This window comes from Rhipicephalus microplus, chromosome 6, assembly GCF_043290135.1.
Source record: "Rhipicephalus microplus isolate Deutch F79 chromosome 6, USDA_Rmic, whole genome shotgun sequence".
Classification (NCBI taxonomy): domain Eukaryota; kingdom Metazoa; phylum Arthropoda; class Arachnida; order Ixodida; family Ixodidae; genus Rhipicephalus; species Rhipicephalus microplus.
Genome location: NC_134705.1, coordinates 101938522 through 101962834, shown reverse-complemented (window position 1 = coordinate 101962834; position 24313 = coordinate 101938522). Strand labels below are relative to the sequence as shown.

Genomic DNA, 24313 nt, shown 5'->3' with positions numbered 1-24313 from the left:
ATACGTGCAAGGCTCGCGAGGCTTTTGCTCGTTGTCTTTGAGCGGGCTCATAGCAGCGTAATGTGTACGCCCAGGGGCCGGCCCCTTATCGCGACCTTTCGCTGTGCGCGGGCTAGATCGTCCCGGCGGCGGAGCGAACGTGACCAGAAGATCCTGGTACGGTACGGCGGCGCTCGAGATCACGACTCCGCGGCCGGAGCATGCGCCAAAGCGTATCCTGGTCTGCTTCTGAACACGATGGTTGGCCGGCTCCGTTGCACCGATGATGGCGTGTGTAGTACACGGCAGGGGCGGAGCCTCAGTGGCCGGTCGCATCGGCCAAATCGGTCGAAGTGGAATGCGATAGATGCCAGCCGACGCGAGTGTGTAAATGCTAGTCTTGCAGATCAACACGTGTAGATCGCATTCACTGTGGTGCATAGGAAATATATATAGAGCTTGTTGATCAAGATGTCAAAAGTTTGGCTTTTCCTAACAATCAAACGCAATGTTGTGTCTTGCATCGATCGACAACCATTTCGTTTCGGTATTTGTGAAAACGGAGCCACTATTGCCACGTCTGCGTTGTCAGACAGATAAATGACGCTGTCAATGATCAAAGGCGATGCAGATGAGTATTAAAAAAAGTGCTCAGGTAAGTGTTCTGAAAAGAAAGAAAAAGCTGCAATGAAGAATAGCGCAGTAATTAGCGCACGATTCCTTTGTTCTTTCAGTGCTTTCCAAAGTGTACACATTTTCAATATTAAGGACAACATGTATGGCTTCTGCGCCTGGCATTTCCTGCAGCTTTCGCACTCAGAAGTGCGAAGGACAATGCTGATATGTACACTAAGCCTGTAGAATGATTTAGTGGGAATTTTATTACACGATCACTAATGCCCACTTCTTGAAATTTACTGTGTTTTCATCACGTTTTGAGAGAGATGGCGAACCTTTTTTTAAGGAAGCGGAATGACCAGCGTCACCTATTTTCAATCTTTTCAAATCTAACAAGGACATTCGTGTAGCCTGGTTTCAGAAAACACCGAAATTGAACGATATAACTGTTGACAAAGGTTCAAGCAAGGCTTTTATCGTTTTCCATCACTCGTTCGGAATGGTGTAAAATTTCACCATTAAGAAGAGGCGGTATTGTTGTTTTACTGTCGTTGTGGCCATGCGAACTTCGAACACTGTAACAGAGCCCCCCTCCTCCAACCCTCTTCCCCCCAAACATCAACCCTTCGTTTCAGACACCACCCCTTCAACTATATTATAAGTACATGCTCTTTATGAGGGGGATATAGTGAGGCCGTTGAACGTAGTTCCAGGATAATGAGAGCGGTAGACCCGGCATTCACCTGATGACTATATGCAGAAAACAACCCCCTGATAGATCGGTCAGAATTCCAGGTCCCTGTCCTGTAAGGCATGAACGAAAAATGGAGAGCATCGACCATAGTGTTCGCTGAAAACTACGAGGTGATCGGGCTGTACAATATGCCTTCGCGTCTATCTACGCGATGCGCCACAATCAAGGTCCTCCTCCCTTCCAGCTTATACGCCACGAGTCGTCTCCGCTACGAGCCTCGGACCGGCCAACTCCCCTCCCCTTTAACTTCGACGAACAACCTTGGTTGGCTGGCGCGCTATCTAATGCCATGATGAACAGCTGCATCCACGCGACGATTAGCGGAGATTGTTGCGGGGATAATGACGCCGCCTCGTTCAGGCACCAATGGCCTCTGCTCGGCATATCAAAAAATACCGCCCGCCACTCTTTCCTTCTATCACTCTCCGCGTACGTGAATTACGCGGTCGTCTGGAACAGATATAAAGCAAAGGGACACAAAATTGGTGGTGCCTCAGCCTCACCATTGGTAGGGCGCAGACGATGCGCGTACGCGTGTTCACTGTAGGTACGTTCGTAAGGAACGCCAATCACCGCATGCTTGGGGGAGTCTTATACAGCGCGTCTATGACACGAGGGCAGATATAATGAAAGAAGAAAGCAGACTGTTATAAAATGCCGACGCCTGCATACAAGGCGGTACCGTGGCGGCGGCATGGACATCGCTGGAAGCAAACAAAGGAAGAAACATGGTGAAGCAGACGGTAAAGTAAGAAAAAAAGCACGGACGATAAGGCATGCGGACCCAACTTGCGTGCATGCGTAACGATAGAGCGCTAGCTACATGTAAGTGCCGCGACGGACCAGACGGCAGAGGTGAGGAGAGACAAAAAGAAAAGAACAAGAAGGGAGCGCCTGCATAGAGAGCAAAACCGAAACCAATCACAAAGATGGAGAGAGATGCAAGCTGCGACGGATGCTGCCGTGAGGGCCGACCGACGCCATCTTGTGTGCGATGAGGAGGAGGCGACGACTGTGCTCCGCGCGGTGTCAGAGGTTAATGCGAGCAGCAACGCTCGCGGGACCCCATCGGAGGTCAGGGGTCGACTCGGCCTTTAGCTCTGTTTTTCCACGGGACCCCCTCTTCCTTCGTTACAGAGCAGAGTTCGGGGTGGCTGATAAGAATTACCTGTCGGAGGGGGTAAAACGGGGGCGATGGGGGCGTTGGCTGCGGGGGAACTCAGAACGACGCAAGCGGGGCAGGGAGCTGCGGGACGTAACCCCTGGGGGAAAATAAAGCTAAGGAGATAGAAGCGCGTCGAGGCCTATGCTAGCTGCAACCTAAGCTGTCCGGGTACTAAGGCTCCGAAACAAAACGGTGGGAGAAACCACCGTATCGATGCCTGGATTATCAAAAAAAGAAAAGTTTTCTGCCGGGCTTTTTCTACTGGTGCTCGGTGCGGTTCAGATACTGCGGACGGTGCTTGAGGAGGAGATGGGCGTCGCATGAGAAAAGACTATTCTGACGCAGTAATTTGGCCACAATTTGGCCAGTCTCTAGGTACAACGTGAGCCAATTATGGTCGCCAGGAACAGGCATACACCCTGCTTGCGGTCAAGCGGTTGCCTTAAGCGCGCGGTGCCCCTTCAAACCTTCTTCGTCTTACAACATTCCAGCCACCTTTAAAAACAACGTATACGCGAGACTCTTTTTTTCTGGAGGATCGCGCAACAGATAGCTTCGAGTATACGTATGCAGGCGTCCACGCCAGAAAAACAGTGTTATCTCTATTATAGGTGTTATGGAGATATGCATCTTGCATCTTCAAATTGCCCCATTGAAAGAGAGTGAATTAACGAAGCAGCTAGCTTCCCGATGGAGGTGCCTGCGTTCCCTCTCGCTCATTTTTTCTTAAGATGCCACGATTGTGGTCACCAGAGAAGACAAATCAGCTTTCGAGGTGGCACTGAGCAACCATTAACCAGTTGAACACGCTCCCATTCCGGGCTGGTGCATAGCTCACACAAAAAAAACGTCTCTAAATGCAGTGCAGCCCTCCCGTAATTTACGGAAACACTGCATAAAGATAAATAATTTTTTTATACGTAACGATCAGTTCATGCCCCTAGGAGGTTCTTTCTCAGCACTTTATTATCGAGGTTCGAATGAGTGAACAGCTGTACAGCACTCCAAGTCACACGCAGTGATGTCGAAACAAGCGTCTCTCCCTGCAAAATCATTCCCTGCAATTTATGTGAACTTAGAGTGCGATGACAACCACAATAGCGCAGCTCTTCTTAGAGCAGCTAGAACGCAATTAGGTGTTTGCTCACTGGTATAATGGGGTAAATACTGATGTCAACGCCACGCGTGAAATCTGCTCTTCTCATCAAGTCCCCTCAAGTTTTAAAGTCTGCTTTCCCACTCAATTTGAACTATTACTTGGAGGGGCACAGCAGGGGCTCCCATCCATTTACACCTCTACGCATTGCATTAGGTCCAAGCTCTCTGCGACAGCAATAGTTATATTCAATAAGGCATCAGAGTTGAGATCAGCCATCTTCTGTACAGAACACCCGTAGAATTTACGAGAAAACGAGCACTTCTATATGTGATACTACCAGATCCTCCCCTGAGCAACTTGAATGCAAGAGTTCAAACCCATGATGTGTTTCGTTCTGGATGGTCTTACGCCATTCGCCAGGAGCGTACGCTGGCAAAAATATCCTAGTATTCTTGCAATGTTGTTCTTGCGAAAAGCTCCAAATGAACAACACGTTCTTATAGAGAAAAGAACACTTTTGTAGGAGCCTTGGAGAACAAGACAAGAGCACATGCAAAGCGAATCTGGCAAACACTATTGTTTGCTTGATCTGAAAACATACTGAATTTGAAACAGCCGTTGGATTCATCTTGCCCAGGTTCAAGATCGTGCCGGTGCTCTCCCAGTTGTCAAAGATATCAGTAACGCTTTTTTAAAAAAAAAGTGCTCATGCATTCATGAAGACATCCCAGTAGAACAAAAGCCGTTAAACTTACCTTTGAGAACCCAAAGTGGATAAGTGGGACCTCGGGCAGCACGTCATGTTTCCGGAATACTGCAACAAAGAAAACGAAACAATGCATCACGAAGGGCTCGCTGAATGCTGAACACTGTGGTGCGCTTGCAGGTAACCGGAGAGTTTTCAAATTGGATAACTTACTTGCTTCAATCATGGAGGCAGAAAAACGTTGATACCACAAATTGTTGTTAACGAGAAAATGTATACTTTATTTATCTCATGTTAACTATAAATTGATCGCCATAAAATGCCTCGGAATATATACAAATACCATAGAATATTTTGTAAAAGAATTAGGTATGTATAACGACAGCCCAGCCTTTCATTTAGCAGTACTGAACAAAAATTGAGTGATAAATAAATTCTCTTAAGACTAAAATTCTCTTAAGACTAAATCTACAGCTGTCATTGATTATTTATACGACCACCACCTTTCACCTAAAAATAGACGTTCGCAACGGCTCCCTTTCATTCGACATGTATTGTACATCGCATGTTCGCTCCTCGTGCCATGTGAAGAGGCCAATAAGACCACATGCATGGGAAACGCAGTGTTAATAAAATTTCTGTCACCCTATTTCAAATTATCGTAGTTATAAGACAGTCAGCACACATTTCAAACAACGGAACAAACTCACCTTAACTCCTGGCTCATAAAATGTTTAGTACAAAAGCACTCTACAGGGTCGACGCCCCTTATAGTTCTTGGGATTTGCATTTTATGCTTGCTGTAAGCTTCAGCGGAAAGCATCAGTGGGCTTAGCAAGTTCGCTTAAGTTTTTTTTTTCTTTTTTAGGAACAGAGTACAGGTGTAACTAAGCTATGAATTTGCAAGTTTTTGATGCTTATGAGCCGGCACCACTAATCATTTGCTCAGTTAGTTGTAATAATTATCAGCGAGATTGACACGCGGCTTAAACTGCCTCTCAACGCCATTAGTAAAGTGAGATATTTTTGTAAACCCGGATACGCATATTCTGTTTTCTTCGTTTTCAAAAATCATGGTGCGTATCCTTCGTTATCGTGTTTTTCGTTTTAGGTGCGGCATTTCCGCTGGAAATTTAAAATTTTGCTCTACAATTACAGTTTACAAGTGAGCTATACCTAGTTATCTTTGTAAAAGAAAAAAAATTAACGACAATAAAGAAAAAAATCAGGCACGCCCTAAAGGGGGGAACCACACAAGCCACCGGGTCAACCGCAAGGGACACGCCCCCTTTCAGACACATCGAATGGGCGTTTCCCGGCTGGAATGGGCGGGGCCACGCTGTTCAATCCCGAGGGACCGAAGTAAAAACTGCCACACTCAGTGTCTGGTGCCGCAGGAAATGGGGGAATCTGCATTCAGCGCTCCACAATACGTGGGGTCTGCGTGCAAGCCTTCCGTTTTTTCCTCCGTACAAGACGCCGCAGAAAGGACTCGATTTATTGTGGAGAAAGCACTTCCTTAGACCACATTCCACCGGAGCCCTCTTAGTGTTTGATGTTGCAGTTCAAGTGCGAGTGCTGTGCAGTTTTTTTTTTTTAACTAAATCCCATGGGACTGTGATGCCCAACGCCAAAATGACATGGTTGCCTTTGTATATGTTTTCTTCATGGCATGTCTTCAATCCTTGTTCCTACGCTTGCACCTCTCACCTCGCATGACCTTTGTTTGCACTTAGCACGTGCACCGCAACAGGTTTCTTCGAGAATTTCACACAACAAGCGCTCCAATTAAGGAGTTCTTTTTTTTTTCTTTTCTTCGAAATCGACCGAAATCCAATACCGAAAGTAGCTCAAATGAGGTTGCATTGGCACATACATGTGGTCAACTTTCCTGCAAAACAGCTGTAGTAAATTAGAAATTATTATTATTATTATTATTATTATTATTATTATTATTATTATTATTATTATTATTATTATTATTATTATTATTACTATTATTCCACAGGAATTTTGGTAGCACGTACGTGCCAATAGAGCCTTGCTTGAGCTAGTTTCAGGTCTGGATTTGGCCCATTTCGAAAGAAAGCTCCACAATCATTCGTACAACTCTGACGCTTTCAACATGGTCAGCACTTCAAATGTAAACAGCGGCTTGACAGACAGCTATGTTATTACGGCACCTCAGACTTGTAGTCAGCTTGTGTCCCATGCATGCCTCCCTTCTGGCATTACTCCCGATCGTATATTGCATTCTGTCTTGAGAACTTCACATTTATTAGCACCAACTAATGAAACAATAACTAATACCACCAACTTTATGAAACGCCTAACATTCCCAAAATTTGAAGGTGAGCGCCCAGCGGAAACCTAGGCATGCCATAAACAAACACAACGCAAGGTTTCAGAACAAAAACGCTGCTGCTGGAAAAGAAAAGGAGAGTTCCCGCATTCCACGTCTGTATTACGAGGCTTTCCTAAGTCTAGCGCAAGAAGTGTTATATTCATCTAGTAAAAGTGCATGAACATTCTTGCAGTGTCTTTCATCAGTAATTTACTTGCTGAGGACCATAAGTGTGTAATAGATATTTTCGAAGGCTGTTTATGTATCAACAAGTGCGTTCGTTTCAAACATTCAGGGAGAGCGGATTAGCGAAGAAAAAATGGAATTTGAGAGAAGCATCACACCTTTGTGACAGAGAAATTTTTTCTTTGTGTTTGCTTTGAATCCAGTGTATACAGCATAAAAATGTAGCAGAACCCCTTAACCTGGTTCCTTCTCTGTCAGACACTTATGAAATGTTCGACCGAATTTATCGGTGTCCCGTCGCAGTGCCCACGACCCGAATGATTCTCCGCAACACTGTTTCTCTCATGTATGACTAACATGTATAAATAACGCTGCCCGTATAGCTATCAGCTCACACACAAACCAGAGCGTTCTCATGGCCCAAGTGCATCGTACGCACACACTTCATGCGAGCGCGGGCAGTGATTGTGGTTCAAGTAGCCCTCAGGCCGGGTCAGCCCTCCGCAGCAGCGAGGTCACCGCAGCCGGAACTCCTCCGGCACAGACCTTCTCACATCATCTCCTCTCTCGCGCACACACATCGGCGACTATCATTCTCATCTCCGCCATTATTACCTTCTTTTTTTTTCTTCGCCCCTGGCGCCTTATGTAGGTGCCCGCATGTGCCCTCTGGCGCTCGGCGCGTAATTAAATAAGCCGCCGCGCTGACGCCTGTCGCGAATATCGGCTCCCTTATACGACCACCGCCTCAGCTCTCTCTTTCTGCACAGACACAGACATTTGTCAGAGCGTTACCCAATCACAAATTCACACTCCAAGGTTCTGGAATCAGATAAAACATGCGAGCTTGTTGCGTTTGTGATTGCAAAATAATCTACTGGACTTAAATTAAGCCGGTGGCCTTAGATGAACTATCACACGTGAAAAGTAACCGTCAGCGTTGCCAATACTCGTAACATGATGGCGTAGCCTCATGATGTCCAAATATTATCACAGTTCACCTAAACTTGTCACCTAATCATGGCGTCGGTATGTCCATTGAAGCAGAACAGGGCAAGCAACAGGGTATCAAACGCACAGGACACAGAACTGTGCCATGTTCTTTCAATTTTTACTTATTCCTCACTTTTATGCCACAACGTCCGTGAACAATCAAGCCTAACTTGCAACCAGCGTGTTGCTGCATGATGATGTCACCAATGACATTGTCCGTGGATTTAAGGCGGGCTGGTCCAGGAGCGAATGGAAATCAGCGTGAGGTGTAGGAAGCTCTCGGTATCTTCTCACTACGTGTCACGATCATTAGGCTGATGTTTGCATTGTTGACGTTTGTGGTGACTAATAAAAAAACGTCATAATTTGCTCCGCCCGACACAATATTTAGCCTTGAAGCGTGGAAGCGTACAGAAACGTACCTCGATATATAGACGTAGAATTGGTTTCTGTTTCCACGGCAACGTGCATTAAAAGGTGACGGGGGTGTTCGGGTGTGGCCAAGTCATACAGAGCTGCGCCACCATGCAGCTAGCTTTTTAATGCACGCGCTCTGGCAGACGTGGCCTCCGTAATTCCCGCAAAGATGTAACGAAATTGCCGCTTGAAAGTGCCTGTAATTGGTCATAAATAAGAAGAGTCTCAACCGTCCTTTCTCTTTGCCATTTTTCCTCGTACGAGAATTAAGCGAGAATATACTTAGCCGCAATTGTGGCTATTTTTTATGATTTTTTTTTCCTTGTCAGCCTCCGAACGAAGGCTGTTTCTACTTCCTGAGAACTCACGCCATTATACCGAACCACTATTCTTTCCTTCCTACTAAGTTTAGTAAGCTCTAAACGTATTCGCTACCCGAAAATCACACAAACGATTAGGCTTAACTACGTGCTCAGCAAACAGCATACCCAGAATGGCTGTCATCTGCAAACTCACTGCAAGATTTCTCCAACGTCTACGGCAGTGCTTGCTCATTTTTCGCCGGTAGCACTGTCTTCTGAACAACGTGAAGACGGGGTGCGTATGAGCTTAAAAAGAAAAACCATACACCATTTAGGCTTAACTGCGACTACGGTATAGTCAGAGAATAAACCTGCGTAAAACGACCCTCTGCTCGTGTTTGCTCTTGCTTTAAGCGTACACAAGATCCTTTAATACAGAGTGAAGACCGAGTGCCGCTGAGCGTGAGCGCACGCCAAAAAGTTGCACGCAAAGATCTCGTCAACTACAGCGAGGGTTTAGAGACGTGCTTCGCACACTAAGAAAAAACGCGCGCACACGCGTCGCCTCGTGCACGCGCTTTAGACGGGTCGTCGCTGACTAACGTGCCCGAGTGAGCATACGTTGACAGGTATTGATTCAGAAAAACGGATTGCACAGGCTTCATGCCACCATGCGCGTCGACTGGAGTGAAAAAAAAAACACTTAGCAAAAGAGAGGGAGCTGGACGCCTCATGACAAACAGGATGTAAGACAAACCGCATTACATAGCATGGGCACCGCGCTGCGGCCTGCTCGTGGCGTACGGCGCGTTATTTGCTATAACGGGCAGTTTCGGTCTCTCTTATTTTCTTCTGTTACCAAACTATAAGCGAAACGTGTGGATTCGGGCAACGACGTAAGCAAAAGACGAATAGCACACAAGATGAAACAGCCGCGACCTGCCGCAGCGACTCTCGTCTTTTAAAGATCACCTTTGCGTGGCAAGCCACCCTATTCATCTTTTCGCCATTCCGCCGCCGCTTCGGCCGGCACACACGTACAAACAGACGCTCTGATTGAAGGTTACGGAACGGCGGCGGCGTCTTTTTCTTTTTTCTTGTCATGTGCAGGCCGCGGGACATCACTGAGTACGAAGCAAAATGCTACGAGACGACAACAGACCCCGACGACTATACTGCGGCATATTTCGCATGCAGACGTTCTTTTCTTTTTCCCCGCCAGACGGCGCCATTGCCTGCTCACGCGGCGTCGCGCCAGAACGGCGGTTTCGCGAGAGGAGAAAGCTTCCGACGCCTGTCGTTCTCGCAGTCGCAGCTCGCATGGCGGCGCGACGGACGCTTCAGACGTATCACCACTACGCGTTCGGACATCGAGCCGGATTTCAGGGTCTCCTCCTTCTCCATTTCGTTCGATTCTCTCTTTCCTCTCTCCTTCAACACAGGGCTCACTTATGAGAGGCGCCATTTTGTACATCCCACGCGCATCATCGCAAATCCTAATATAAGAAAAAAGCAGACGTAAGAAGCGCTAGCCGCTGATATGAACGTATACACGTATGTAGCAGACGAACATAAGGGTAGGCGTCAGTTATACAACCTGTCTTTAGCGCCGCCTGGTGGTGTACGCGCTAGCTTCTCTCTACTTTCGCCGTCAAGACCGTTCTTTTCGTATTTGTTCCTGTATAGTCTCAAACGTAACGCGCCGGGGTCCTTCTCCGCTTTGTAGAAGACAGACCGGTGCTCATAAAAGGAGCCGAACTCCCCAGAGATGCGTAATGTCGGTTATAGAGAAAGACACAGCACTGCTCTCCGCTGGCAGTACTGTCTCCGCCGCTAGGCCTTCAGTCCGCAGCCATCATGCACCCGCTTGCGGGATTAGAGGCCACTAAGTCGGCTGCCCAAGACCACCTCCCTTCATTTTATCTTCTGTTGTTCGCGTGGGTTCTTCCCATAACGTACTGTATTCTCCCTCGCTTTTCCGAGGTCCGTAGCACCGGTTCCTGTCGCCAAAGATGTTATACTACGGAGGGAAAAGCTGCAATTCGGTGAAAACTTGATGACAGGTATTGGGAGCCGCAAAAAGGGGCTGGCGCGCAACGCGGATGTGTGCGTTGTCCTCTGCGGTCGGTCATAATCACATGCGCGCCTAGCTTTTCTTTTCCTTTTCGCGGCATATGTGGCTGTGGTTACGTGCGTTACAAACGAAGGGGGCTGTCCTTTCTCGAGAAAACACTTGTCGTCTCCGTATTTCACGTCCTTTTTGAAAACCGCGTGGCTGCGCTGTAGTATGCAAAGCATCGGCAAAGGCACCGGTGTATGGTTTTTGGCTGTGTGGTTAGAGGTGATAAAATGGGAAAGGGAAACGTAGTTCTTCGCTCCGTGGTTCGAGCCTTCGCTGCGTTTTCTTACGCTGAAGGAATCGCAAGTGCCACTTTTTGGTGTCGGTTATGGTAGTAATGTGCACGGCGGAACCCTTTGGGACAAGTTTTTTCAAGCCGTTCTCTCTCAAAACGGGATGCTCATTCAAAAAGGACCACTGTGCCGAGTGAATCAGCAGTGCCTACGTTGGTCGTGGTCTGCAAAGGCGAAAATTCAAAAGGCGTTCACACCAATTCGGATGGTAAAAAGCTTCTACTGAGCGTCACGCAGTTCCAGAAGCCGAGCTCAAGGCACCAGCGACATGACTTCCAAGCCTTGCCTATAGTCACAGCTTCACGGGGCTTGTAGACGACCCAGACTTGGTGATATGTTCTGGCGTCTCAAGCCAACCTCGCTGTTTAATCTTTAGTATATTATGTTTAAGAAATAATGTCCCACGAGTTTGGCAGCGATTGCAGATTCGCTTTTTTGTTATCTTTTCGACTCTTCCATCTTCTCAGGTCAGCCAAGTTTGAGTCGAACCTATGAGCATAAGCAGCAGAGCGTTGCTCGCCCTAAATTCCCATTGGTACCGCATTGAGCCTCACTGTTTTGAGTATTACACTATAGCTTCGTTAATCCTAGCGCCCGGAGAGCGAGTTGGCTCCACTGAAATGTATAAGTGCGCCTGACCTTCTTTCTTTGGACGTTTCTTGTTTTCCTCGATGCATAGCCGTACACGCAGTAGCCGTGAGAACGGTACCGCGTCTCACGACTTCACGTCACGAAGTGACCGACTGCGGGAGCGAATGGAAAGGCACGCTGCTCCCGCAAAATGCACAACACGGAAAAAGAGTGCGGCGCTTACATAGTATAAACCAGTAAGAAACAGTGGGCCTTTAGTAGACAGACAGAGTAGAGAAACCCCGATACTCACTCAAAAATAAATAAACATACACTTTTGTGCCCACATTCTACGTGCATCAATGCGCATGCAATGTAAGTACATCATTGATGTACGTGATAACGTATTTTAGAGTGCGTGTACACTCTTTTATACATTTCCACAGCTGGATGTCGGCCCACGTTCAAGCCAGTATATGCATGACACGACTAGCCAACATTTTGTTAATATTCTCGGCGACTGGTCACCTTTTGGTGCATTGCATTCAAAACCCTCGAATTTGCTGACTCACTCCTCGGTGCTGGTTAGGTAGATCAACACGATAAATTGAAGGACGCTCATAAGTATCCTACTACCCTCAATGGCTTAATTTAAAAAATACTTTTGTTGATGATGTCCGCTGTTTGTCAGCGGTGTTCTGTAATGACATGTCAGTCGCTAGGGTGAACTAGCTTTTTCAGTGGGTGCCGCCATATTTTTTGGTGCTTTAGGAAAACTTTGCAATCACACTTCAAGGTTTTGTTTCTTTACGCGCACATTCTCGCCAAATGCGGAACGTCCTTGGAAGCACAACTCTCCGAAACGCATGACGCGGCATTTCTCTGTTGTAAGCGTCGCGCGGGACTTCGCTTTTCTTTGTACTGTCTCCTGACGTTTCGGCTTCGAGTGTTGTCCACAAACGGTTGGTCAGGGATTCGCGCATCTAAGCGCGCGCGGCAGAATGCATCAACGCGGAACGTCCTTGCGAAGTGGCGCAAGTCTTGCGCAGAAGAAGCTCGCTAAGGGGCCGAACGAGCTCGCCGTTTTCAAACTCTCCGTAACTCTTAAAATTTGCGGTGAGCGAAGCAAGCGCTTTCCACGAAACTCGTGGAAATGCTCCGTGGGTGGCTCGCTTACGCAAATGGCCCTTGAACTGCGAAGCTATGTGGCACATCGTTCGCAACACGAAACCATTCCGTCATACATTGATAGACGCCAAGGAGTACTGTCTTCTTACCTTCAGGAACTTGATTGGTCGTTTCACCATTTATACACAAGCAGTTCATTCGAAGTGCTGTGACGCCACTCTGACACCAATGAGAAGAGCTGCTTTGCACTAGCTGTAGTGATAACGAGGGGGGAATGCCCACGCATGGGTATTTTACACAGGAACTAGAGAGCTAACAAAAAAAAAATCTTCACAAGCATTCACAAATTAAATTGCCCACTTTGATAGCACCTCATTGCGACTTTCCCAGCAGAAGCATATTTCAAATGGCTTAAAGATAACATATCCGTACGTTCACGTAACTTATGCGGAGTATTACCAAGTATGCAGTCCGACCCAGTCATTCACAATTTCTCATATCCTACATCACATGCACTTTTTTTCAGCTCTTCTTCTGTGAGCCTGCAGTGCGCAATAGTTTAAAAAGTCTTGTAAAATTAAGTAAGAAACCCATGATGGCACTATGATGGTGCATTCTACTATCTCCTTAGGGGAACCGCGTGGCTTTCCTTGTCACCACTTCTTAGCTGTCACTCTTAGTGAGATCTGAGTGCACGTCGCAACACGGCTTCGTCGACGAAGTTACTCGTTACATTTCATTTTATTCGCAGAGCGGTGGAATATGATTACACAATATCTGCGTGGGAGCACAACGAATGGCAGGCGCATACACCGGTGCACGCACTCAAACACACACGTTTATCCACATCAATCGCGGCGAGTCACGTTTCGCCTTGAACTGGGGCTCACTCAAGTAGCGAGTCGTGGAACGGAGCCTTGTGCTTATAACTATACGGCACACCTGCCCTCATGCGCGTGTGCAGTAGTGTACGGAAGCAACAATGATGACAACAAAACCGACCATGAATGGGCGAGGCATGCATGGCGGGCGAAAAGCTGTGGACACGCAACAGACTCGCAAGTAACAGTTCGGGCGCTTTAACTCGGCAAACGCCGAACACCAATGGAAAGTATAGATGTAAAAAAGATGAAGGACGGTAAAGCAAAACACAAAGAGAGGTCTTCGTGCGTGTGTTTGTGCTAACGTATGCTACGCGTGAGTACACAATACGTCATACGTCGACCCCGTTGATGGGCGGAATGCCGCTGCAGTCCTGGTGGCGGCGCAATCTTCAGAGGCCATGACGAAGACAGCGGCAGGTGCTGCCGCCTATAACAGCTGCTGCTTCTGAAGCTGATACGGTAAAACGCGTCCGCTAACATTTGAAAACTGACCCTCTTCCTGGTTCAAGAGGAAGGAGGTACAGGTTAAACAGAGGGGGTTGTGCAGCGAGTCTATGAATCGTATGCAATCGCCCTGCCTCCCTTTCTACTCCGATCTTCGTACGCCAGGTGTTCAAGGCTTAGCTCATCTCGTAAGTACAGTTGGGGTACGTGATTTGCGCTGGCACGGACACATGTTGCCCTGTATTCATGTATGCTATATATACATACGTGAAGAAGGGGCCATATCCTCTCAGTTGCAATCATAATGTCACGAGCGGTAAATTCTGCCGCTTATCCAGACGCAGCCCTCAGCAACCCGCCCCCTCCACGACATTGTGGACATAGGCAACGCTGCGCAATGGCCTCAGGATACAGCCATGTTGGTAACGTGTAAAATTAGAAAAAGGCACAACCATTACGTATTTGTAGCTGGAACAAGTGTTCCTGCATGTCACCTGGCACACTGCAAGGGCGACGCAGTGCCAGACTTGCTATAGATGAACACAACCACTGCTTCAAGCAATTAGGGTTTGTGTTTTGGAGAAACAAAGTGAAGGGGCGAGAAGGGGGGTGGGCACTAAGATGTTCAAGCAGAAAGCCTAGCCGCCGGGTTGTACCTATAGCTTGCTTCATAGTCTGTCTAGTCCATTCCCATGGCAAGCTTGCTTCAAGTACACCTCCTGCCCCGAGAGCCCTCGATCACTCGCTCTTACCAGCTTTTAACCGCGCCCGGAGGGCAGCTATAGCGTAGCGGACTTACGAAATCGTGATCTGAGGGAATCGGCGCAATGCAATTACCGTCGCGGCTGGCCGGGGTATCAACGTGCCCGCCCGCCCCGTCGCGGTCGCTATGGGTCGAGCGGTATTTTTTTCTTCGTTTTCACAGACGATTCAGGATTGCTTCGCTGCCTCGTGCGGCCCAATGGCGGCCGACAGCGTGAGCGGCATATGGCAGCTGCAACGTCCCGATCAACGCGCATGCGCAGAAGCCTACGGAGGAAGGGGGAGTATGTGCGTTATAAGAGTACAAATTCCCTTCCCCCAACCCCGCAAGCAGCACAGCTGGCGCAATTTGCCGCCGGTGATCGTGTTTGAACGGCGATGATTCTGTTTGCCGAGACGGGACGGAGGGAGAGCCTGAACGCAGACGTGCGTCCTGGCGTTCGCCTCTTGACGCTTGCAGAGGCATAGCGTGCTCTGTTCTGTATGGCAGATGACCGGAGCCGATTGGACACGCGTTCGGTATTGGCGCAATTAACTACCCCGCAATCTTTCCCGTTCTATTGTTCAATGCAGAAGGCACCTGCAGCTTTTTTTTGTATCACTTTATACTCGTTGTCAGTTATTTTTACTTTAATTACACGCGGCAAACAGGGCTCCCAAACAAAGGGCTCACGAAATCAGCCTGGTGCTCGCGAATGCACCCTGTCTCAACTGCTGAGGTGGGTCGGGATAATTTTAGAGTTAATGCACATTTTTTTCTATTTTTTGTAATTTGTAGAACTTCCACGCTTGTAAAAAAATGTCGGACATTTGAAATGGAGAGACAGAAAAAAAGCCACATCGATAACTGCATGTTGTCTTGTGGAGTTGCTCTCCACTCTCCTAAGTATTGAAGCCGAGTTCAGCTCCACAAAGTTCACAACTTCACACTTTGCCTAACAATCATGACGAAAAGAAATCACGCTTTTTAACAAATAGTGGCGACATTTTCAAAATATTGCATAATTTCTGATAGAGAAGGACGCGTGCGATGATGCCTGATTTCCAGTTGCGTGTTACTCCTGCACGACTATAAAGCTGAGCTGCGATGGCTACCGGCATGCACTAGACGTTTTGATCAATGAGCAAGGCATTTCATTTACAGACTGGGAAAATGTCAGTGGAATACATCGGAAGCATCGGCATTGCATGATTCCACTGCCATGTCTGATTCTCAAGGGCATTTATGAAAGAACTAACTAAATAGTTATTGAGGACATCGATGATTGAGCCCGCGCTGCGCCACAGCTTAATGTCGCGAATAACTGACGGAACATGGCTGCATCATCGATGTGCCGCTGAAGACTTAATTACTCCAGGTGCGCGCTCTTCGTGCACAGAGCCAACGCAAGAATGCCATAGTCAGGCGGCAGGTGCAGCTTCGTCGAGGGCGCACACCCACGCGAAAAACCAGCGTCGTATGGGATCCGCTGCCAGACAACGTGCCTTCCGCACACTTTTGCCCAAACAACCCTTCCTGGCAGAACAAGAACGACACAACAAAAATAAGGATCACGACCGCAGTCTCCTCGTCGTCTGCTGGCAGTCGTCAGCAAGCACGCTATACGGAAGGCTGCCGCGCTTATACGCAACAGACCGCCGCGTTTACACAGGCGCGGAATGAAGACAGGTCGATTTGTGGTTGCCTATCGAGTCGGGCACGCTTCAGCGTTTCGGTTCCTAGCTTGGTGTAACAGACAGACAGCCGGGTGTATACGAGACACACGAGTCGTGCCTTACGCGACCGCAGGTGTTCGGAAGAATCGAACGCCGCCCCGCTGTCTACCCATGCGCAAGCGTTCCGACGCTACGAGAAAGCGTCGTGGAAGCTCGACATCCTGCCTTATCGCTTCGGTTCTACAAGTGTCGCGCACGCTCGGCTGCTGTAATTTGCCGGGCCTGAGATATGTGAGAACGAAGTCAAGGGCTCAACACTGACGCTATCTAAAACTGCTCAATAACAAAAAAACAGTGCTGTCGCAAAGTGAGGGAGCTTTCACACACGCCGGAACATGCACAGGTTGTCAACTGCTGGTTCATTCGAGGCTCATGCCAGCTACCTTTGGCTAGTCATGGGTAATATGGGCTATATGTGGCTATATCGTGACAAGTGATGTCGGCTTACGTCGAAACATGTCAGCTTATGTTGTCATACTACGGCTTTATAACGAGTAGTTTTAGACACCTGATGGTAAACGTTCGTTAACTCAAGCAGGTGTGAGATATGCGTTATCATACATGTTATATTGTCCCTCTTAGCTTATAATAATATTGCGCTATTTTCATATGCAGTAAAACACATTTATAACAGACTACTCGGAACTTAAAGATAGTTTGTTATTAGTATGGCTTCACTGTAAAGATAGGGATTCGAAAATTGGGTACTATGGCCGCTTGGCATGAAAATTCATTCGTTCTAAGAGGAATAATTTTTGTGAAAGTGTTGAGCTGTAGAGAAACACCAAAACATGAACATGCTCTGCATCAGATATTTTATTTTTTATGCATTTATATATTTATTTATATACTTATTTATTTATTTATTTTGCTCCTAGAGCATTGGACTGAAGACTTCGCCCACCTGTCCATAAGCCTTATAGTCAATAGAAGTTTTCGCTGGCACAACTAGCCCAGATATTCTGTTTTTTTTTTTTTTCGTATCTTGAACGTCTGTTAGAACAACGGGATTGAGGGTTTTCGCACGCGGCTGGCCCGGTAGGCGGCGTCGTAGTCGTCATCGACGACGGAGACGACGTCTAGCGGAACATGGGCGTGATTGCCAGCTGCGTGAGAAACTGCCGCGCGTTTGTCTATCCTGCGCACGGAGTCTGCCGGTGCAATTTATCCAGACCGAAGTGTACAGGCTCTTACGCAAAAAGCCGTTAGCGATACACGCACGCAGGTTGCATAGCAGGTGCTGCTGCATCGGAAACGTTCTGTCCTTGGAGTGGTTTACGCATGTGCGAGTGGCCCGAGTGATGCAACATGGGACACTCCCAATGAAAGTGGTTATCGAACACCCCCAATCTTACCTTCGCTGTATATCTCAGTCGGCTCTGGTAGTTTGCGAGCGTACTCACTGTGAGATTTGGGAGTACATAGTAGGAGTCTATGCGCGTGCCTGTAATTTGGCTGCGAAATTGCGGAGCACTTTTGTCGTCTGCTCATTGCGTCAGCGCTTATTCTCCACGTCCATTGTTTTCCTTCTCACTTTTTTTGCCTGTTATTTTTTTCTTTATTTTTTCTTTATTTTTTCGTCTCAAGGGACCTTAGGAATGCCTATTAGAACTAGTTAGGCGATCCGCAAACATTCGCCTTATCTCTGCAGCCAAGCTGCCAAGGAACCCTTTCGCAAGCGCAGCTTTGAAGGCGCCATCAACCATCCATCCTAAATGGAATCGTTATACGCTATAAAAACCAAGCGAGGTAACAGGTTTACACGCTTGTTATTTAGAGTGTTTGCTGATCATAGTCGGATCTTTCCAAGCAGCGATTATAGTTCATGTAGAGTTGCCTGGAACAGCGTGTCTCGGTATCTTTGCCAAGATTTCATAGATTGTGTAAGTATTCATATATAGCCACTTTTATCACTGTATGTCTCAGTGCGTGACACATGGCGCGCTTGGCTGAATGCACAGAAAAGCTACTCGAGACTTGGAAATACAAAAGTATTCTTCGAACTGCGTCGAAGAATATTTTTAGCGGACCAGCTGTGAAAAAAAAAAAAACGAATCGTGAACGCAACGAGAGCAAGCAGCAGTATCCTTTTAAGTGTTCTGTTATAATAATATCAGCGCTAATTAGCGTAACTAGGTAGCATTACACTAGGCAAACTCTGAGCGAAACAAATATTTCGGACAACATTTGGAAAACGAGAGTTATTGTCCTGGGTGCGGTAATGCGTTCTTTTTTTTTTTCTTTGAAGCCGTGCAAGACCATTTTTGCGAAGTGAGGCTTCATGAAACAGATGTGGGTAAAACTGTGGAAGCTATGCCAGACATTGTTGCGACAGTTATAACCTTAACGTTAAGGTCAGGTTACAAAAAACAGGGTTAAAATAAAAGATAAATAGTGTGGCTAATCAGCACAACTGGTACCAAATTCACAAGCGTTGAAGATTGCACGAACTAGTTCGTCGTACTTTAACTGGTATAGCGCATTAAGGCAAGAAAAAAAAAGACGGCCATACAGACCAACACATGAAGGCGGTTGTAACAAGTGAGATTAATGTTAGCGATGTGTCCTAGTCTTCCGGTCTGTTCAGCCTTTTTTCCCCCTTCTCGCAAAGCGCAATACCACTTTTGGTATCAGGTTGTCATGCTCTGCACTGGGGAGTATAGCACTGCATGTATTCAGTGAAGACAAAGTTTGCAGTTGACTCCACTGGCAATGGTACTCTGATCTACCATCAGAGCCGGTGAACAACTTCAGTATCCACATCAAACCACAAAATAACTTCAGCTAGTCTTGGTATCTCGAACTAGTTAACAAGGGCGCGAAAGTGCACGACCGACACAGGTGCTCCATACACTTATGCAAGAACTGCACGCAACTACATCTGCGATGATAATCGACAACCGCGAATGCACGTCAATGTGAAGCCACGTCTAGCGTGGTCATATGGAAGCCCCGAAAATGTACCTCCCTCTGCCCCCCTCCACCCCACCTGCAACATTTGCCCAAAGCTCGACTGCAACTCTCACCTCCCACCGACCACTGCCCACAGTATGCCGCAGTGTCGCCCCAAGGTCACTCAGCCGGGGTCAGGTATGGAGAGGCCCCCCTGCGGCCATTAGGACGGACCATGCGAAGGGGCCAGGGGGCGCGACCTGGGCTGACCCCAGTGGCGACCCCTCACGGAGGAGAGGAAAAACAGCAAGGCCGGGGAGCCCTATTGCTTGTATTTTTTGTGGTCTACTATTGGGGTGGGGGCGTATTGGTCTCGCGGAAGGTTTGAAGAAGGCCCGGCGGGAGGGCAAGGCGGAACAGGACCTTCTTCTGTATACCATAAGCTACGCACCGCGATAGTGTTTTGGTTCGCGGCTGGCAAGCAGTATTCGAAGACCGGGCCGCATACATGTTCCTTTCGGGATCACCGGCATACTTTTTTTCTTTTTGTTGAACGCCTCGTTTGCTGCGGTTTCTTTTTTCGCTGCGCACTCGCAGTCTTTGATCGCGCTTCTTTCAAGTGTTGCGTAATGTGCCGCTTTCTCGTTATTTCTCCTTTCCTGTCTGCGTTATTCTGTAACGCCGGTATAGTGTGAACGCACACATTCGCATCGCCTAAACCTCGTCCTGAACGGTATGCGGTGGCTAAGCGTGGGAGTTTTGTCATTATAAGTGGCCCGAGATTCAGCCTCCCTTCTCTTTCCTGGCGCTAAATGGCGGTATTTCAGCTCGCTCAATCGCTTTTTGCGTGGGCGGCTGCGTGGAAGTGGCCATTTTTCGGTGTCATGAACCCAAGGCCCCCCAGCATATAGTATGGGGCTGCATAGCTGTTCTTTAGAGTGTATTGGTTGGAAAATTGTTTTTGCGTGCATCTCGGATTAGCTTCAGTTTTGTACAAAGGTGGACCCGCGGTGTCGGAATTACAGCACTGCCTATTTCGGTGAGGCCGCCAAGGTAGTTGATACGGGTTGTTGTATTAGGACAACTATCTTCATTTTTACAGAGGAAATAGAACCTAAGAAAAAAACTCAGATAAAATGAAAAATCGCGTCTGCTTTCACACTGCACATTACTTGTTTGGACTTGAATGTGAACAGTTTTCGGTTACCCTCAAATATATGCTCAAATATTAGGCCTTATGGCCCGTTTCAAACTGGCACGGAATGTTTCTTCGTTAAAATAAGAAGTAAAAAGCTGTAAGTCGTCGCACATACGAAGTGAAGATTCTTTATACGTTTTCTTCCTTACAGATTGGCTCAACTGTACTTCTGTTCAGATCTTAGAGTGAGGTTGAAACGTTCTAATGAATATACTGCAAAACACGAGAGAACACGCCTCACTTTTTGTGTTGCTTGAAATTCGGAATGCAAGGCAATCAGAAACATTCACAGCTTGGAGCGACGTTTTTACGTCTGCAAGAACACAATCATCAAACACATTGATCCTTCTCCAATTCATTGCCTCATTCGGAAGAACTTTATTATTATTTACGAACTTCATTAATGTTTCATTTCATGGGCGACTATGTTAACGCTTTCACACTTTAGGTTAGTTCTAATGCCACGAGACAAGTTTTCGCATTATCTACTAAACTACTCGTACTTTCCCCTCTTAAGCACCTGTTATACGGCTTCTCTATAGTGCCTTTATATCTGTTTATTTGACATCCAGCGGTATTCTCTCAACCACACCTCCGAGGTTTCGTAGGCGTAGTCAGGTTGTCAGAAGCGTCCCTCACATCCGCGTACCAGCCGGATTCGAGGCGCGCAAGCAAGAAAATTGTTCCCACGATGTTCCACGTGAAAAGAGGGCGAGTGTAGCCGCACGTGTTTGCCTCGAAGCGTGAAAGCATCCTTCATCTCGTCTCATCCCCTTCTATGTACTTCGAACGTCTTCAGCTATAAGCGATACACGTTAGCTTTGTTTAAAAAGTCGAAAGTCGAAATTCGATGGTTCCTATTTTTTCTTTGTGATTTAGCTGCACGAAAGGTGAAATATGTGAAGCTGACCGGTACTGCCTAAGTATGTCACTATGAGGATCAGAACGCGCCACAGTTTCTTGAAGCAAGCTAAAGGGCCCAATGCACAGTCAAAGACATTTGTGTAATTGAAACATTCATCCCATGGTAAGACAATGGACACAATGGAGGCCACATGTCATCAACCAAGAGTCAGAAAACTCAATGCCCAATTACAACGTTTTTTTTTTCTTTCTTTCTGTGTAATTATACTCTATGTCCCCTCTTTGCTTATCTTTCACAACCGACTTTCCTTTCCACTCCCTTGCGCTGAGTAATATCTCACTGACTTGTATATACAGGCTTAAACTCTCCTCATTCCAATAAAGAGTTATCTCGCTCTCTCTTCATGATGAAACCATGCTTCGTCGAAATAAACGTATTTTCACAATTCCCGCAAAATAATAAAAGAATGTTGGCGTGCGTGTTCGCAAGAGGGACTATAGCTGGTGATCGCCGCAAACTGCATGCTGGGTGATTATATTCCCCACTCACGGCGACAGTAACGCGGCGCTTAACAGGTCCACGCATAGCCGTTAAAAGACTGCTTCCGTGTGTCATAATAACTGACACTTATGAAGCTTAAGTACAGCCCTAGGTCGACGTCTGGAGATAAGAGATTTAATTTTAACCATTGCTTCGACGTCCGAAATTGGAGGCATTCCCCCGTTAAACGTTGTTCACTAAGATCCCTCACCCATCATCGTCACCCCCTATCCACTCACGATCTCGGTGTATATTTTCCTTGAAGGGAGCCCAGGGTTTTCGAGCAAGGGATGTGGGAGAAGAGGGTTAGAGAAGGCCATTCTAGATGTTCAATCATCCAGTGCTTACATTTCCGAAGTTCATGTCGAACGAACTTGCGTATTACATCATTTAAGAAGCACTGGCGAGGGTTTTCGGATTCGGACATAAACATTCCTGACCCATGATGTTTACAACTTGACGAACGTTACTTAACGTTACTTGTGCACACAAGCAAAATAGTTTTCAACATTTTGCCAACCGCGAACGGAAACGAAATGACAATGTTCAGCAAGAAAGACACGCCGTATGTTTGCCCACCTTTTTAGGGATTTTTCTCGTTTTTAACTACTTTACTATCTTAATTGTCTGTGGGCGTTATCTAGATAAGATGACTGTTTTTCCCTGCTTCCGTCGATTTTTCTGCTTTCTACAATCAGCCCGTACACGCATGCAGTAGAAAATGAAAAAAAGTACAAAAAAATTCTCAAATGCCAGTCGCCCACGTCCATATACTGCTCACGTGTCCAGCGAACGCCTTCCGCTTAACTCTAAAAAAACTTTCCCACGTAGAGCTCACAGACTTCGCAAGATTTACTGAGCGTAACACTTGTGGCCCGGCTGGTCTGCCAGAAATTAAAAAAGAAACACACAGAGGAATGCGTGTATGAAGCGGATAGCCCACCTCCCACAACAACATCATCGACCTCAGGCAGTTTCTGCAACAACGCTCATCGGATGCCGCACGGGTCTGATGAAGTTTCACGTAAGGAACGTTGATCCCTCGTGAGGGCGGTGCTACTAAGGGGCGGAGGACTTCTCAAGGCGGGACGGCGTCGGACGTTTCGGATATCGAATTTCACGGAAGCAGGCCGCCAACTTCAGGCCGGTGTATATACGCAACAACAGAAGCCTTAGTCACTGGCAAAGCCATCCACCCCACCCAGGAGAAAACACAAGGACTTTTCTATTATGTTTCTGTACGGTTTTTTGTATAAATATTTTTTGTTGTTATTGTACTTTTTTTTGCTTTTGTTTTGTTCGCTGTTTTGGTCTTCTTGGCCCTCAAGTGTTAGCGATGGCTGATACAGCTCTCGGCCTAGATGAACTTGAACCAAGCGCGCGCCCAAGCGAACAGCTGTGGACAAATTACTGGAGCCAGATGACCCACGGTGTGCCGGGACCATGCTCCCCAGTCGAGCTTGCCTAATTTCTCTCGTCAGAGGGCGTTTTCGCTACTTCTGGTGCTGTGTACTCCCTCGACCACTTTCAAGTTGTGCCGCTTCTGGGGGCTAATAGGCTGTAATGCATTTAGGCGAGACAGTTATTACGTATCAAGTTACAGGCTTACAAGTGAGGCGCCACGGGAGCTGCGGTATTTGAAGCTGCAGAAGAGCTGAGTTAGCTCCAGACGCAGAGAGAAACAACTTTTCTAGGGTTAATGAGAAGCAGCCTTAAGAACTTTGGCTCTATGTGGCTTTCACGCAACATCATATAGGTACTGTGCAAGGGCTTCATGTCCCAGTTTTCGGCAGCGTTTCATAATCCTTCCGCATCGCAGAGTCGCGGAAAATATTTTGACCTGATATTGCAAACAGCGGCTGTAAAGGGAGGCGTGTGGTACTTGTCATTGGTGCAATGACAGTTATTGTTTAACACTGTGATAATTTCTGTACCGGAGAGCATACTTTTGCTTGAAGTGCGTGAGAAATTGGCAGGCTACTTTGATACATTCATTCGCATCGCCTGATATTGTATTTTATACTACGGTGCTGAATGACACTAAATTGTGGCCTTAAGGGTGGTAATGTGCAGAGAAGATATTAAAAAAAAATTCTCATATGATGCCCGATCTACACGGGAACGAAATTCTTCTTGCTGCTCTAAAGTGTGGTTTCGTAAACAAATTGCAGCAAAATTGGCAGCTGGGAGAGTTGGCATGAATGTCCTACTCTCTCATCCTGACGCGCTGTGTAGAAATGAATTCACTTTAATCGTTATACATAATTTAACTGCAATGCCGAAGAAATTCCACAAGCGCTTCATGGATCTAGTTGGCATTGCGAGTTGAAGAAAAGGCC

The 24313-nt window shown here is 47.1% G+C and overlaps 1 protein-coding gene across 1 annotated transcript in view; it reads right to left on the bottom strand.

Annotated features, from left to right (window-relative positions):
* Positions 1-24313, bottom strand: part of dysf (neuronal PAS domain protein dysfusion) — a 160513-nt gene that overhangs the window by 44302 nt on the left and 91898 nt on the right. Inside the window, exon 3 of the mRNA XM_075866296.1 lies at positions 4371-4429. Coding sequence (XP_075722411.1) covers positions 4371-4429 — 59 coding nt within the window. The remainder of the gene's footprint in view (positions 1-4370; positions 4430-24313) is intronic.